General features: G+C 47.1%; 1 protein-coding gene across 1 annotated transcript in view; it reads right to left on the bottom strand.

Annotated features, from left to right (window-relative positions):
• Positions 1-18,210, bottom strand: part of LOC126524203 (uncharacterized) — a 101,033-nt gene that overhangs the window by 38,480 nt on the left and 44,343 nt on the right. The window contains exons 3-6 of the mRNA XM_055067363.2: positions 17,243-17,481; positions 16,256-16,396; positions 11,500-11,652; positions 643-845 (exon numbers count right to left, since the gene is read on the bottom strand). Coding sequence (XP_054923338.2) covers positions 643-845; positions 11,500-11,652; positions 16,256-16,396; positions 17,243-17,481 — 736 coding nt within the window. The remainder of the gene's footprint in view (positions 1-642; positions 846-11,499; positions 11,653-16,255; positions 16,397-17,242; positions 17,482-18,210) is intronic.

Here is an 18,210-nt window from a genome sequence, read left to right as displayed (position 1 = left end):
CCCACATTTCCTCTCTCGCACCCGCTCTCACTCGCGCATGCGCGCAAACGTCCGTCGTCTCCGCAAGTTCCACGCCCCGTTGTACCTACGAGCAGTTGGAAATACGCAGCCTGGAAACGGTGCGCGAGAGCGCGCGCCTGCTACGGCTTCCGGAAAAATGACGTGTTTCCTACTCTTTCCACTGATGCAAGTCCGTTCTCCTTGCCCACTCGTTCCTCCCGCCGCTGCGCAGCCGGGCGTCTGAAGCTGCTCTCAGGGGGGATCACGAACGTGTTGGCGCTCTTTGAGCTTGGCGCGAACGTTGAGCTTGCATCGAATACGTAAGCGGCTGCTGCTGCCTCCGTCGCCGCGCGTCAAGTTCTTCTACCTCTTCATCGTCTAACAAGAACTGCAGGAGTACGGTCGGCGGGGCCATTTTCGAAAAGCGCGCGATGTGCCATAGCGGATGCGGAAACGACATAACATTCGCCAGACGGCGCGTTCGTGCACCCGAAAACAGTCGGCGAAAATGGCCGTTAAGCTCCGAAGGCGTCGCGCTCGAGCGCACTCGAGCGTGCTCCTTTGGAGTTCGGAGCGCGCTAACTTAACGCGCCCACTGCTTATCGAAAGGGCAAAATGCGAGTGCCGCTCTATACAACGCACTCGTCGGCCTTGATGACGTCGGCGCGTAGAATCTCCTTGACTTGCGTGGCGTCCAGCTCATAGAAGCTTTCCGTCTTCGAGATTTCGTCGAAGTTGTGCGTGATGTAGCGGAACAGCTGCTTCTCTTCGCTCGGCATGTTCAGCCGCTTGGCGGCGATCCAGGCCGGAAGGCTCCGCTCCATGGGTTCCTTCTCGAACACTTTCTGCACACCACAACAACCCACCAGCAGAGGGCGCTGAAGTTCGGTCCTTAACGTTTCCCTGTAAGAACTTGAAAAATAGTACACAGTGTAAAATTGGACGATAAGTAAAAGCACGTGCAAATAAACTGGCCTTCACTCAGCATGATACCCAATTCTCTGTTCTTGCATTCACTTGGCGCAGTTGTATTTGTAGTTCCACTTGAGAAAATACATCTATTCTACTATGTTTTAAGGCAAATCCGCAATGAGCCTTTTTGTGGTTGATCAAGAATGTTCAGACTGAAAAACTTTGACCGATCACGGAGGGCTAGTGGTTGGATTTGGAATAACAGAAGTGGAATAATTTTACGTTACCGCGACCCCGTTCAATTACGACCTAGCTCTTACGCGCTTCCTGCAGTCATATACTTTCACAGTTGCACGAGAACTCTGCCGAGTTCATTTACATATGTTTTGCAAGAAAACATTATCTTTTATGTGCGCAAATATCCTTAATTGCCTTTAAGCAGCTCCACAGCGGCTCACAATAGTAATTTACTTTTGAAGTTTGGGCATCGGCTGGTACCATCTGATGCGGGCCTCAATGGTTTTGGTTTGGTCTACGTGGCTTGCTGCCAACAATCGCCGGAAAACTGTACAAGTTGTACAGGCAGACATGTCGTCTTTCTTGCTTCATTTATTTATTACACCTTAAGGTTATGCGTGACTTTACACAATGGCGGCACAAACAGTTCTTGAAGAATGGTATGTTTCTACGGCAGTGTTGAATTGGAATTGGTCAGTCATCAAAGCGATGTACGCGAGTAGATCGTCCCAGACTTGGGCTATGCTCACTGAAAATGGGTACTGAATGGTCTGTGAGTGTTTATGAATTAAAGATATAAACCATTTTAGTGGCTGTGAAGGGAGAGAGGATGAGCTTGCTGGATAAAATAGCCGACTGCTGGGAGCGTGTGAAAGATAAAGGTAAAATCGTCCTGGCAACCATGAGATGCTGCGGTAGGAAGACTTACTTGCGCTTTAAGTTAACATAAGGTAACATTATTTATTATTTTTGTTTACGAATACTGCCAACTCTGTGCAGGGTTTCTACAGGAATGGATATCAATACATGTGTAATACAATTACAAAACCAATAATCATGTCAATTAGAAGTTGCAAGCCTTATGCGGACAGATACGTTCATGCATAATCAAAAGAAAAACAACATTATACAAAGAAAAGTAATACCTCCCGAGCACTCCGCAGAGATGGTTAACCAGCGAAGTCCCAGTGTTTATAACTGTTATACCTACCTAGGTATGTGAACATTGGATGATTACTTGAGCTAGGTATATACAGTGCCCTATATGAACTCATGGAGACCCACAAAACCGGCCTAGCGTGAACAATTCTCCGTCACCGCAACTGGCAAGATCATTCTGAGTAAGGTCGGACAGAATTCCTTTATGAATTCAGCAGGACGAACTACACTACTCGGTGCGCTCAAACGCCCTTGGTTATCAAACCTTTACCCAAGTACATGCTTCCTGGCAAACCCGACAAGAGGCGGTCTGCCAGCGTCAAGGCCCTTAAAGAAAGGTACCAAAACAACCAGCACACCGTGTATGTCAATGCCAGCAAAGCATAATCAGCAAAGTTACGTAGTGAGTGTCATGACCGGAGAGAGAAGTAGCCTCAACGCCGAGATCATAAAAACGCCGTCCACCGTGGAAGTGGAAGAGACTGCCATTGCTTTGGCCATCGCAGATCCCTCCGTGCAAACCGTCATAAGCGATTCCAAAAGGGCAATCGTCAACTTTTCGAGAAGCAGCATAGGCGTCTGCGCGGCGCGTGTTCTACGGGACTTCACAGATGAAAAGGCTGTTCAACTAGTATGGGTACCTTCCCATTTGGGGAATCGAAGGGAATGAGGAGGTGCAGTGGTTAACGGGACGTCTGATAAACCGGGAGGTGTGCCCCTAAGACTCGGATCCCATGGATGAGGCATCGACGATATACCTCGAAATAAACTACGACAAGCACAAAAGGCGAATATATCCGCCTTCAAACGCAAGCCTCAAGCGAGCACAAGCCTGGATTCTTCGTCGAAAGCAAACCAATTCGTTCGCCAGCCCACATTGGCTGGCCATAATAACCAACGGGCAATGGAACCCAATATGTCAAAACTGCACAAATCAAGCATTGGCTACCCAAAATCACATGCTTTGGGGGCGCGAGGGTTGTCGCTCCTGCCAACTCCCACACAACAGACGTGGGAGGAGCTGCTGAGAACGCCAGATCAAAGAGGACAGCAAGCCCTCGTTGCCTGGGCCGAAAGAGTCGCTCCTCGTGCGGGGCCACTCTAGGATTCGGGCCTGTCAGGTCTTACGTCAGCAGAATTTTAATAAAGTTGTAACCACCACCACTTTACGCGCCCGATTTTCTTATCAGCAAGAAGGGATGCAAAAACGAGCGGGTTTTAACGTAGTTTTCACTTATTTAAAGCTCAAGGGCAGAGCAATAAATCGTTCAGTTTCTTGGCACTACTGTGTTCCGTCACTTCAAACAGCTTCGACAAAAAGCAATGAAAGCAGAAGCACCAGAGAAGGCAAATTTTGTCCAAGCGGCATGTCATCGAAAGTGATAGCAGGCATTGTATTCAGCAACAACACGATGTAATGTACGAATTTTTATCGTACGTATAAATTGCAGTAATCATTCGCTTACTTATTAAACAAGTAAGCACGGTGTCACGCGTGCACAGGCAAAGATGAAAATGTCTCTTTGGATGACGGTGAACACTCGCTGTCATAACACTCGCTTGATGAAGAGAACTGGCAGCGGGAAACGAATGTTTCGTGCTGCCTCTCGCTTAAACGCGTAGCCGAAAGATTAAACTAAACGATTTCTAAATCTAGGCGCGCGGAACGGCAGCGCACACGAATTCACCATAGATTCTCGGCTTGCCCAGTCTTTACATCTGCCGCAGGCTGCCTCTAAAGTAGGACACGCAGGCCCATTTTGTTTACAACCATGCGGACATCCGTACGCAGCCATGGCCGAGCTGGAGGAGGAGATGCGCGCTGACGTGAGCCTCTACCCTCCCCTCCCCCACCCACAATGCTTTGACTATGCTGCCACTCGCTCACCTTCTTGCCTCCCCTCCCCTCGCCTTCCGCAACTTTGATCAATGACCTCCAAGATTGAGCGCGCGGGAAAATAGCGCGTATCCAGCCACTATCTTTCTGGGCTCACCCTCGCACACTTTCACTCTCCCACAAGATACGGTGGGCGGGGCGTGATATTATTGCACTTGTACTTAGTACGAAGCATCACGGTGACAGTGGCGGCGAAAATTTGCCTGAATTGTCCATATACTTACTATTGTAATAAAAAAAGTCGCAGTTTCGCCCGAAAGACGAAGTATCGATTGCGCTAGCAAATTCATGGGATAGCTGTACTAAGTAAGGATAGTAGTTCTATCGGGCGTATAGATGTGTAAACATAGGCATACTAACTAGATTAACAAGCATTGTCTAACGCGCGCACACGAACATGAACACACCTCAGTCGATGACCGCAGAAATGCTGTCAAAATGGTGGAGTAAGGCAACGTTCACACTTTGGAAGCGGCAAGCGGGCGCAAAGGCCAAAGCGGGCGGAAAATCTTTTCCGCGCATGTCCAAGATGTTCACATTTGTTTCGCCACAGCAGCGGAAACCACTGCCGCTTTCGCCTACGTCCATCTAGTCTGCGTACGTTTGTCCGCGTGGTGGCGCTGTTCATAGCACCATTTCAAGCGGTATCTTTATTCATTTGCCCATCAATTATTAAAAGCTATCATTTCGCGGAACTGAACGCGTCGCCGTTAACTTTCGTCTACCATGAATAAGGAAGAAGACACAGTTTCGATGCTTTTGGCTAGTTTTTCCTACAAATGGACAATGAACAACCGAATATGTTCAATTTTACGACCGGATGTTTACATACTAGTGCAGCTTCTAGTGAAGCAGAACTGCTGTCCGCTTCACCGTGACGAAAAAATCGAACCTAGAGCGATTGGGTTCGCCTCCTAAGCAGGCGGATTTTGTGAAGTTTTTACCACTTCCGCCTGCTCCGAGACCAAGTGTGAACGCGTAGCCCAAGCGCGGCAGCAGCAGTGAGCTAATTGACCTTCATGCTTCCGCTCGCATCAACGCGGGCTAAGCCGCGAAAACTATGCTCGCTGTGGACTGTATACGCGCGCGGGCGCCCGGTCCGCCTGGAGGGAAGCGCGCCCTCCACTCAACCCTACCCTTCCCCCGGAGGCTTGTGCGTGACGGAAGACGGAGCGCTTCCTCGTCGCTTTCCTCCCTTTCGTGCGCGAGATTGAGCAGCGATCATCGGCTCAACCTGGGACGCTTTCACTCACGCATACAGCATACGGCACGCGGCGCCGATTTTAACGCGATAACGTTAAGGGCCCCGTGTCACAGAAAATCCGGCGCCCAGCGTCAGACGTCGTTTCAGCAAAAAGAATTTCGAACCACGCACACCCAGGTCCTCCATCTGGCGCACAGAAGTTACTGAACTAATTGAATTTCTCAAGCTAACATACGCAGAAAAATCGTAAAGTACGACTTACACACAACCTACACATGATAGAGTCGGATTGTAATTTGAATATACGAGAAAACATAACGAGAAAAACCCGTAAGCCCCTTTTCCAGCGTTTCTACCATTCATAGAGCGGCCATGCCCTCGCACATTTGCGCGCGGAAATATCAAACGCCATAAAGCGGCGCGCACGGTTCTTTGCAACACCTCTAGATGGCGCTGGCCTTTTCGCATTGGGGCTTATGCAAGAGGCCGCTTTTTTACCAGAAGGCTCGCCTTCGTACATAGCGTTCCCCGCCAGCATTTCTGGGTAAACATTACGGTTAAACGAGCTGCAATTGCTGGGATCTTTGAATGCTAGCACGTTCCACTCTTAAATGTTAAACTTCAGCATCCTCCAAATGTTTATCGCCATAGGACTTTATACGGAACCTCATGGCGACGCCGACTGCAGAAATGCGTTTGGAGTCTCCATATAATTGCTATCGCAATAGAACCACGAGAAACAATGACAGCCACGCCAAGAAATGGCTAAATTGCTTTTTTAAAAATCTAATTGGTGCGTACAAGAACACCTTTCATCTTCAGCCTATTTTTATGTCTCTTGCAGGACGAACGCTTTTCCCATCGATGTCCACAATACCCTATATAACGCTAGCGGATTCCAACTGTTGCGCCCACTAATTACAGGAGTAATCCTCAATACGAGCCTACTCATGTGGTTTTCATCATCATCATCATCATCAGCCTGATTACGCCCACTGCAGGGCAAAGGCCTCTCCCATACTTCTCCAACTACCCCGGTCATGTACTAATTGTGGCCATGTTGACCCTCCAAACTTCCTTATCTCATCTGCCCACCTAACTTTCTGTCGCCCCCTGCTACGCTTCCCTTCCCTCGGAATCCAGTCCGTAACCCTTAATGACCATCGGTTATCTTCCCTCCTCATTACATGTCCTGCCCATGCCCATTTCTTTTTCTTGATTTCAACTAAGATGTCATTAACGCGCGTTTGTTCCCTCACCCAATCTGCTCTTTTCTTATCCCTTAACGTTACACCTATCATTCTTCTTTCCATAGCTCGTTGCGTCGTCCTCAATTTAAGTAGAACCCTTTTCGTAAGCCTCCAGGTTTCTGCCCCGTACGTGAGTACTGGTAAGACACAGCTGTTATACACTTTTCTCTTGAGGGATAATGGCAACCTGCTGTTCATGATCTGCGAATGCCTGCCAAACGCACCCCAGCCCATTCTTATTCTTCTGATTATTTCACTCTCATGATCTGGATCAGCAGTCACTACCTGTCCTAAGTAGATGTATTCTCTTACCACTTCCAGTGCCTCGCTACCTATCGTAAACTGCTGTTCCCTTCCGAGACTGTTAAACATTACTTTAGTTTTCTGCAGATTCATTTTTAGTCCCACCCTTCTGCTCTGCCTCTCCAGATCAGTGAGCATGCATTGCAGTTGGTCCCCTGAGTTACTAAGCAAGGCAATATCATCAGCGAAGCGCAAGTTACTAAGGTATTCTCCATTTACTCTTATCCCCAATTCTTCCCAATCCAGGTCTCTGAATACCTCCTGTAAACACGCTGTGAATAGCATTGGAGAGATCGTATCTCCCTGCCTGACGCCTTTCTTTATTGGGATTTTGTTGCTTTCTTTATGGAGGAGTACAGTGGCTGTGGAGCCGCTATAGATATCTTTCAGTATTTTTACATACGGCTCGTCTACACCCTGATTCCGCAATGCCTCCATGACTGCTGAGGTTTCGACTGAATCAAACGCTTTCTCGTAATCAATGAAAGCTATATATAATGGTTGGTTATATTCCGCACATTTCTCTATCACCTGATTGATAGTGTGAATATGATCTATTGTTGAGTAGCCTTTACGGAATCCTGCCTGGTCCTTTGGTTGACGGAACTCTAAGGTGTTCCGGATTCTATTTGCAATTACCTTAGTAAATACTTTGTAGGCAACGGACAGTAAGCTGATCGGTCTATAATTTTTCAAGTCTTTGGCGTCGCCTTTCTTATGAATTAGGATTATGTTAGCGTTCTTCCAAGATTCCGGTACGCTCGAGGTCTTGAGGCATTGTGTATACAGGGTGGCCAGTTTTTCTAGAACAATCTGCCCACCATCCTTCAGCAAATCTGCTGTTACCTGATCCTCCCCAGCTGCCTTCCCCCTTTGTATAGCTCCCAAGGCTTTCTTTACTTCTTCCGGCGTTACTTCTGGGATATCAAATTCCTCTAGATTATTATCTCTTCCATTATCATCGTGGGTGCCACTCGTACTGTATAAATCTCTATAGAACTCCTCAGCCACTTGAACTATCTCATCCATATTAGTAATGATATTGCCGGCTTTGTCTCTTAGCGCATACATCTGATTCTTGCCAATTCCTAGTTTCTTCTTCACTGCTTTTAGGCTTCCTCCGTTCCTGAGAGCTTGTTCAATTCTATCCATGTTATACTTCCTTATGTCAGCTGTCTTACGCTTGTTGATTAACTTCGAAAGTTCTGCCAGTTCTATTCTAGCTGTAGGGTTAGAGGCTTTCATACATTGGCGTTTCTTGATCAGATCTTTCGTCTCCTGCGATAGCTTACTGGTATCCTGTCTAACGGAGTTACCACCGACTTGTATTGCACACTCCTTAATGATGCCCACAAGATTGTCGTTCATTGCTTCAACACTAAGGTCCTCTTCGTGACTTAAAGCCGAATACCTGTTCTGTAGCTTGATCTGGAATTCCTCTATTTTCCCTCTTAGCGCTAACTCATTGATCGGCTTCTTATGTACCAGTTTCCTCCGTTCCCTCCTCAGGTCTAGGCTAATTCGAGTTCTTACCATCCTGTGGTCACTGCAGCGCACCTTACCGAGCACGTCCACATCTTGTATGATGCCAGGGTTAGCGCAGAGTATGAAATCTATTTCATTTCTAGTCTCGCCGTTCGGGCTCCTCCACGTCCATTTTCGGCTATCCCGCTTGCGGAAGAACGTATTCATTATCCGCATATTATTCTGTTCTGCAAACTCTACTAATAACTCTCCTCTGCTATTCCTAGAGCCTATGCCATATTCCCCACTGACTTGTCTCCAGCATGCTTCTTGCCTACCTTGGCATTGAAATCGCCCATCAGTATGGTGTATTTTGTTTTCACTCTACCCATCGCCGATTCCACGTCTTCGTAGAAGCTTTCGACTTCCTGGTCATCATGACTGGATGTAGGGGCGTAGACCTGTACAACCTTCATTTTGTACCTCTTATTAAGTTTCACAACAAGACATGCCACCCTCTCGTTAATGCTATAGAATTCCTGTATGTTACCAGCTATATTCTTATTAATCAGGAATCCGACTCCTAGTTCTCGTCTCTCCGCTAAGCCCCGGTAGCACAGGACGTGCCCGCTCCTTAAGACTGTATATGCTTCTTTTGGCCTCCTAACTTCACTGAGCCCTATTATATCCCATTTACTGCCCTCTAATTCTTCCAATAGCACTGCTAGACTCGCCTCACTAGATAATGTTCTTGCGTTAAACGTTGCCAGGTTCATATTCCAATGGCGGCCTGTCCGGACAGGCCGACATGTGGTTTTGGACTGATTCAATTAAGCTTGTTAACACTCCTTGACTCGGATCCAAGGTAGTGCTAACGCGCGCTAGTTTCGAACGCTGCATGTCTTCTTGACCTTGTGGCGTGCTGAAATTCCGAACGCTCGCTGCATCGTATATAATATGCATCCATAATAGGAATTCCCATTCAATCGCCCTGACAAATCGTTTGGGGCATTTACCAAACAAAGCAGCTTGTATTATTCGTCAACAAAAATTAAGTTAGGTTGTTGGATTTTACGCCCCAGAACCACGATATGATTATGAGGCACGACATATAGTAAAGGACTATGGATTAATTATGATAACCTGGCTTTCTTCGATGTGCACTCAATACACAATACACGGGCGTTCTTGCATTTCGCCCCTATCGAAACGCGGCCGCTGCGGCCAGGATTTGATCCCGCGACCTCGTGTCTTAAGTGTTTTGGGATCGCCACGCTGCTGTTGCCGTCATTTATGATTTGTGTGTCATTGTTGTCTGCCATAGTTTTACACGCCGTCGTAATTCTACCTTCGCTATGCAGTCGTCTTGTCAATCTCGTCAGAATAGATGAGCTTACGTCATACACATGCACATAATTGCTTGCCTCACACGGAGGACGGTTTAGTTCCATGTGTTTATATTTTGTCCAACCTCAAAAGAGGCGCGATAGCCAGCCAACCACAAAACGCTTCCCATAACCGTAATTTTCACTGTACAGGGTCCGGAATATTTGGGTGCGCGTGTTCAAAAAAAGATGTTGCGCTCACCGCTGCACTTTTCTTGCTCAAATTTTGCAGAACGATCGCATTTTGGCGTCGACTTCGTTTAGTATAAAACTTGTTTATCGAACCCATATATATGTTTATATAACACATTGTTTACACTATTACACATTGTCTACACATAACACATTGTTTACACTACTATCGCTTATATCTTTGCAACCATACCACGCATACGCCTTACTTTGGTATCACTGTGTAGAGGAAAAGCCGTTACTCGGTCATTCATCTTTTGCATGCAGAGATGGCGCTGTTTTGCGCCGGGCATGATGTTCTCACTCTGCTTCCAGAGAGGCACAGATTGACAATACTTTTGCCGATCCGAGCCAAAGTGGTCGCGTTTGAGAAAGCTCTCACAGCCATAGTAGTTATAATCCATCGAACTCAAACGTGCACTCAACAGGGGTTACAAGGCCTACAGGTGTGGTAAATGTTGCAGACATATTTCATGCTTGCTCGGTTATGACACCCAAGCGTTCGAAACGTAGGGTACAGAAACGGTGTGAAAAGTCTCTGGCAGCAATACAGAGAGAGTTATCGAGACATTTGACCACGGCGGGACGCGTCCGTCCCCACAGGGAGAGCAAGTGCATGCAGGAAGGAGCCCTAACCATTTACGAGTTCGGTGGGCTCTAGCGGCAAAGGACTGCCTCGAGTGCCACCAACAGGGTTCAATTTCTTTATCTTAGTGCACAAACATCATTTGCAAAACAAGCGGGCCCACTATAGGGATAGGCAGCGAGCACGATTGTAAAATTAGGTTGGGATACTGCTTCTAGCTTTTATATAAGTTAGGCGCGTGTAAGCTTTTTAATGGACTGAGAAATGTAACTTTCGTATTTGTTACTTTATTTCTGCGCCCTATATTGACCATACACGTCCTGCAGCACGCACAAGGCGTTCAACGTAGTCCACTGCGGCAGCGTCCCTGGTATAGCCTATTTGTTTTGTTTTGTTTGTTTGTTTCTGTTGTATTAGAGGACTTTTACCACGCCAAGATTGCAGAAAGCGTAATCATAGTACGCTGATATGGCGTTTTCACAGCAACGCACAAAGAGTTCAATATACTTTCGTAATGTATTCCTCCACACGTGTGCGCAATGTTACGTACTTTTCCCGAAGAAGAAGGAGCGAGAAGCTAGTAAGGGTTTTCGTGGTATATTATCCTGTTCCGACAGGATCCTGTGATCAAGGAAACGCTGAACCGCAAATTAAAACCGAGAAGTGTTTCCCTTTTGAGAACACGCATCTAGTGACGTTGAGGTCGGCATTACTGTTTGCTAAGTAGATATTTCCCTAAAAGCAATCATAATAATGTTGCTCTTCGAAGGCGCCCAGGACACGGCAAGGTGGATCACCGGCTTTAGCATACTGCTGCTGACAATGAGGATGCGGGCTCAATTCGCCACCTTGACTGCCACACTGCGATAGGGACGATCTACTAGAACGCCAATGTAGCATGCTTTGGGTGAAGGAGAGCTCCAGGTGGCTGATGTTAAACTGGAAAACAAACTGCGACGTCCCTCACAGCCTGTGTAGGTTTAAGATGTTAAACCTCTGAATTTTTAAAATCTTAGTACAGCGTTCCCTTGGCATTTGCTGTCAGTCGTGACCAACGTTATAGAAAATTGAAGCACCGACGATAACTTGGTGGATGCCACGTGTGTACGAAAGATAAAAGACGTTCTCACGTTCCAGCAGATGGTCTCGAGCGGCGTGATCTGCAGGCTGTTGGCGGCGTGGTAGACGTCGATGACGTTCTGCACATTGATGTCAGCGTGGCCTGTTCGCATGTACTCCATGATCACTCGGAAGGTCTTGTCATCGATGCCCTTGATGTGAATCTGTAGGCCAAGTTTGAGGATGTTTCTTACGGCAGCATAAATGAGTAGTTAGGGCAATGTACAGTCTGAATCGCACTTTTCTAGAGTAGCCGAGTGGCTAGCGGCGGACTGTGCCATCCCCAGTACCGCCCCGCGGTAGCTTTTTGCTAAGGTGCAGTTATGTTTGTACTACAACGCATGTGACCTGACCCAGCATGCGGCCTGACCATGCGTGGTCTCATTGTGACGTCGGCCTCTGCTTCCTTTTTCCTTTGCGTTTGAAAAAGAATGGCGGCAAAGTCAGCTGACTAACCACTCCAGAGAAGTGTGATTCAGATAATACAGGGAATTTTGGGAAGGGGGGGAGGCCCAAGCATCCCCGCAGCGTACGACACGCATACCATCTAAATGTGTATGCATATCACATGTGCACTTTCGCAAATGTGAGGCAGGAATACTTAGGATGTAAAAGAACAGGGAAGTTCCCATTGCGACATCTCGGGAATTTCTGACTTACTGTTCAACGATGAGTTTGAAAGGTTCTTGTGTTGCAAAACTCACTCGCTCTAATATATTTTCGCATGCTTGGGGCTATTTTTCGAGAGAAATTGTTACCAAATTCGCTAGGTCGGATTATCGCAAACGTAAACAACGCGGAACAATGACGAGGACAGTAGTGAAGGCAAATAAAAGTTCGCACGCAGAATTGGTCCTTTTTCCTGTGCTGATTGCGCATTCATTAACGCCTATTTTTGCTCTACGTACCTCAGCATCATGCCGCGAATTTCGGCAGCGTCTGCTCAGAACTCGATCGGTACATAGTAAACGGATAAAAAGAATGCGTTTGCATTCACAAGCACCCATTTTTGCGCTACCTGTCTGCTTGCGAACGCAAATGCATTCAGACAGGTAGCGACAGGAAGCAGACAGGTAGCGCAAAAATGGGTGCTTGTGAATGCAAACGCATTCTTTTTATTCGTTTACTATGTACCGATCGAGTTCTGAGCAGACGTTGCCGAAATTCGCGGCATGATGCTGAGGTACTTAGAGCAAAAATAGGCTTTAATGAATGCGCAATCGGCACAGGAAAAAGGACGAATTCCGCGTGCGAACTTTTATTTGCCTTCGCTACTGCCCTCGCCATTGTTCCGTGTTGTTTACGTTTGCGATAATCCGGCCATTTCTAGGTGGCGTCGTAACGTGTGCTTACATTTGCCTCTTTGATGACTTACCAAGACTGAGGTTCATAATAAAGCTGAGTTGTTTTTTTCATTCCCCATAGGCGTAATTGACAAATAAAGCTAAACCTAAAATTCCTTCTCATCTCCCATTTAAAGGGCTCGGAAATCCCTGTGCAAGGTCGTCTTCAAATATCGCCCCTCACATAAAGTAGCCAAAGCCGGATTCGAACCCGGGATACTGTGCTCTGTAGCACTGTCGCTGACCCAACGCGGTAGATTGTAGCAATGTTTGTACAGTCGTGAACAATATACATGGCAAAACCGAATCCGTCATAACATACCTCACACAATTGTAGACTCGACCGTTCCCTGCGGAATTGTGACGTTGCAGTTATTCGATATGCTTCGCCATCGTTCTGCTGAAACCGCGTGGTACTGAGAGACCGTTTTAAACGGTAACTTCGAACATAGCCTCAAACCAGCACGCCACGCTGCTCTCCTCTTTGCATCGTTGCGTACGCATCGCTGTTTATGCCAAAGGCAGCTTCGAACGGCAGTGGTGTCTGAACATCGCCGGAAAGCTGCCTGGCCGACGCCGCGCATCGCGTGCTGTGTTGCTTCAGAAAATAAAGTTGCCTATTGCAGAGAGCAGTTATTCATTTTTCAGCTTTCTCGAGTCACCGAGGTCTTCTTTCACAGGCGCCACTCGAGCCCTAATAGCCCGCATATTCTTTCAACGCGTCGCGTGTGACTGGTTGACCGTGGCGTATGCGCGGCCACTGTCATCGGGTCGTTTTATCGAGTACTCCATGATAAGAGGAAGCTTTAGCTCTGGCCCAACTCCGACGCGGCCTATTCAAATGCATGTAAAACGAAAAAAACGCTTTTCTGAGATAACTGCTGGACCGATTTTAATGAAATTTGTTGCATTTGAGAAAGAAAGTTAAATTGTAGTGACTGACGGGAAGCGGAACATTGATTTAGGGCCTGAAGTTTGTTAAAAAGATTGTCAAAGATTCGTAAGCTTGAAAAAGATGGAAGCACGAAGTTTAGATATTAATAGCTCTGCAATCAAAAACGGATATCGCGGTTCTCTAAATCTCACCCATTAGATCATTGAAAGCGGATAAATTTATTATGTCATTTTATATCTTACGTGAATTTGTTCCGTTGTGCACAAATGTTCTGCAAAACTTGTGTTTATATACTACTAAAGTTTTTGAGATGCATGTGTAACATATCAATTTTGTCCGCTTTAAATGTACTATCAGATGGAATTCCCAGAATTGTGGTATGATTTTTCCTTGCTGACTTACAGAGTTGTAAACTTGGTTTCGGTTCCTGAAAATTTCCGATTTTTGCCAATTTTTATTAAAAAATTGACAACCTAAATAAAAAATTCAAAATCGGCAGTCACTAGATTTTTTTTTTCATTTAAATGCGGCAAACCTCGTCAACATTGGTGCGGTGGTTGCCGCGAAAAACTGAATTCTCATTTGACATGTATTTATATAGGAGCACCCGAGCTAAAGCTTCCTCTTAAGGGCCTTCCTTTCGAGCGATTTTAAGTTCTTTATTTCGTACTTGATGCCCAGGTGCCAGGTAATCAATGCTTAGAAAGTCATACTGCGAAAATTTTAGGAGCAGGTAAGCTAGCAAAACATGTTTCCTCGGAACCTAGATTGGGATGTAAACTGGTGCGGCTCACCGCATGACATACGAAGACACCTCTTATTGTTGCCACTTGCATGATACATTGATAGAGTTCCTGGCTAGATGCACAATGACAACTCGTTACACGTATGTTACGTATCGACAATGCTCAGACTTCATTCGCATCCTATTCCGGTTGCGGGCAGAGCTCTGGCAGCGCATTTAGGCCAGTCGCCGTTCGTAGTTGCGGCTATATTGAAGCTCAGTTAGCTCAGTAACGACACGCCAAGAAGTTTCCCAATCGCAAACATTTGCCGAGGCCCCATCGGAAAACGTGAAAACGTGGCACTCGTCGTCAACAGCACGTTCGCTGTGCACCCTCCAGCGCGATCCCACATACCAGCATCGTGCCAGCCGATAGACGGCGCTGTGATTGAAAAATGGCGGCAGCCTTGATAAAACGGTCTATACGTAACGACTACTAAGTTCTGTAACAATGATAGAAGAAACGCATGAAAAACATGAAATTGTTGAACTGAACCGTCTGACGTTTCAATGGTGCTGACATGGAAATGCATGCAAAGCAGCTTTCCCACTCCATATTTCATTTGATGGGTCATCGTCACATTCCGCACAGATGTCTGGCTACTGCAGCCTGTCGAATGCAAACAAGGTGCGCTACATTTTTGTAGTGCTCGTTCAGGTACTATATTGAACTAAAGGGAGTCGCACCAGCCAGCGCCAGACACACTTGCATCTGGCCCATCAAGACGCTCAGTAGACCACGAATATTTATGAACCGACTAGCCCAGTAACATGTACTTCCATGAAGGCGCGTTGGTGGCGAAGGCGAAAACAAGGTGAGCGAAGTGCAGTTATGTCGTCTGTTGACAGCTTCGTAGCCTTTTATTTACTTGTGTTGTCCTAACTTCAGGGCCAGAGTTATTATTATCATAGGCATTATTACTAGAAGGAACGTTCCTTCTGGCTAGTGGCCGACATTACAAACCTAATCGTTCGTAACAGGCGTTTGCCATTGGCCGGTCACTTTCGCTAGTGCTTCCATCGTCACCAGTAGCTGCCACCCGCCCTTATGAACAGTGCTGTTTTGGACGCTGTTCCTGTGAACAGTGCTTTTTGAACACTGGACACTGCTTTTGACCGCTGTTTTTGAGTGCTATTCGTTCGAAAAGAGTAATAAGTTTGCGAATACGAGCTTGGCTTCTGCTAAATTTCTTTCGAACGTAGTCGACCCTCTACTACTTCTGTCCCTAAGTATGCCGAGCTTGAGACTTTGAGATTGGAATTGATCCTGCTATCTGACTATAAATCCTGCCACGAACATCGGCATGCATGATTCTGCAGCGAACGATTGGCTATAGTTCTATGGTATATCACTAAGCAAGGACTGGTACCGTCGCGCACCCGCGCAGCATAGCACATTTGATTCCCAATGGCCAATTAGATTTCTCTCCAGTGGGAGTAGCAACCAAGAGACGAGGGCAACACATTCCCCTATAGTTCAATTTTAACCCCAGCCCGCCTTCCTTGGTAGGGAATGAGGCAACATGCCAGGCGTTAACATTTAGTACTAGGCACACTATAGTACATAATGCAGGCCAAACCCTTTTGCATTAAGTCAAGTGAGCAATGTCTATAGCTCACCCTACAAAAGTAGGGCTGTGCTTTATTTAATTTTTGGTAAACTGCAGTTGAGAGACAATACATTGTCTCGATGTTTCTTTTGGACTACTGTTCATCTTCGGCACTATTTAATCATAGAAGCTCACCCTGGGAATGGTGTCCCCCCTCTGGATGGACACGATGTCCCTGATTATGGGACTGTGATCGCAGAGCACCGCTGTCGGCAGCAGGTAGTCGTTCTCCTTCATCCGTATAACGCTGACACAGTTCAGTGAGCCGTCGGCCATCTGCATATAACCACGAGCAAATGTGGCCTTTTAAGAGGTTGGGCCACTCAGGGTGTGACCTATGGGCTTACTTAAGGTGTCTAGATTGCAGGATGTAGCAACTGCGACAGCACTCCTAGCGCTCTTCATCCTTTAACAGAAATATCACGGCAAAAGTTCCGTCCTGCAAATCGTTGTCACCGGCTTCATCAGAAGGCATGAGAAACAGAGAAAATTGACAAGAGGCGGAAAAAAAGAGAACGCTGATAAAAATCACGAATATAGAGAAAGAAAATTTCTGCGGCACCTACTAGAAGGATATTTAGATGGATGTAGCAATGAAATATCGTATCATGACGTATTTTATCTTTTTTTTTTCAGCCGCGTACTATCATCCTACACTCGTGGAGGCCAGTTATCACGCTGTGAAAAGGAAAACAATGAGGAGGAAAACAGGCGACGCAGTAATTTTTTTCAGCCAAACATAGGCAAACATAAGTTCTGCGTTCGCTTCCTCTTAGTGTTACCTTCACCAAGCCGAGACGGCATAACGTGAGGAATGATCCTCAATTACTCCAAGCCCACCATGGGTGTGCACAAACCTGCCTAAACATCTATATTACGCATTCAAAATACTACTTTCGCCTTAGGATACTACTAGCACCAGGCCTCTCACTTTACACGACCTCACTATAGGCGTGCGGGAAGACAGCGCGAGTGAAGCGACCAGCCGTCTCGGCTCATCCATCTTTGCGCCCAAGATGCGGCGCGTGGCCCGCGCAAGCACTCAGCAGCGCGGACAGCTTTGCACATCCACAGTCTGGGTAGAGGAGGCGGTATAAGAGGAGCGTGAAACGGGAGACTCACGACGTTCATGGTTTCCTTGGCAAATCCACCGCTGCCGGTGAGCGCCATGCCGGCGCTGTTCTCGGCCATGGCGGTGACGGGGGCTCGCTGTGGCCAACGGGCCCGCCGACCGCGCTGCCGCGACTCAGACCCCGGGGACACCCGACCGCCGCCGGCCCATCGGTGGTGAGGCGCCGCCGCCAGAGGCCCCCGTTCACTCTTCTGCTTCTTCTTCCTGTCGCGTATGTGGCTCTTACCCACTGTGGCGGATTGGGGGTCAAGGAAGGAGTGGACTGTTGCAATTTATGGTGAACAACTTTCCGAACATCTATGAATTTAGAGCTGCATAACGTGGAATTACCTGTTAAAATAAAACCAGTAAGGTCATGTCGAACCAATAACAGTTTATTTAAGAGCGCACAAAAAGGCAAAGATAAAATTTAGCAGGGCATTCAGCTAGATTCGGTAAGAATTTTTCGGACAGCGGAACATAGGCGTCCCTGTGACTGAATTGCGAAGCGGAGACACGAAACGAAAGAATTACAGGTTCTATCGAGTCTAGGTCAGGTTATCAAAAAAGTACTTGCAATACTCTTTTTGTTGCCCTAAAAAATTGGCGACAAGACAGAAGGAAGTGATGGATTGTCTCGCCCTCATTACAAAACGAGCAGATAGGGGAGGCAACCAAACCCGACCTGTGTAAGTAGGAATTCAGGCAGGGGATGCGGCAACGTAATTTTGTGAGAGAAACCTCAATCATCTTTGTGTTCAGGCACGTACCCAAGGGGGTGCCCGGGGGGGCCCGGGCCCCCGCCCCCCCGATATTAAGATGCATACCCCCCCCCCTCCCACGGCACCATTTCTCACACACATTCTTAATGCACCGCCAAATCAATGTTGAGGCTTGACAGCTATTCGGCGGTCAACATTTTGCTGCCTTTCTCACTCCTTTTGGATGGCGGCAGTTATCGGCGTCTCCTGGGATGTTA

This window comes from Dermacentor andersoni, chromosome 3 (genome assembly GCF_023375885.2).
Source record: "Dermacentor andersoni chromosome 3, qqDerAnde1_hic_scaffold, whole genome shotgun sequence".
NCBI classification, from domain to species: Eukaryota; Metazoa; Arthropoda; class Arachnida; order Ixodida; family Ixodidae; genus Dermacentor; species Dermacentor andersoni.
This window is presented reverse-complemented; position numbering and strand designations above follow the sequence as displayed.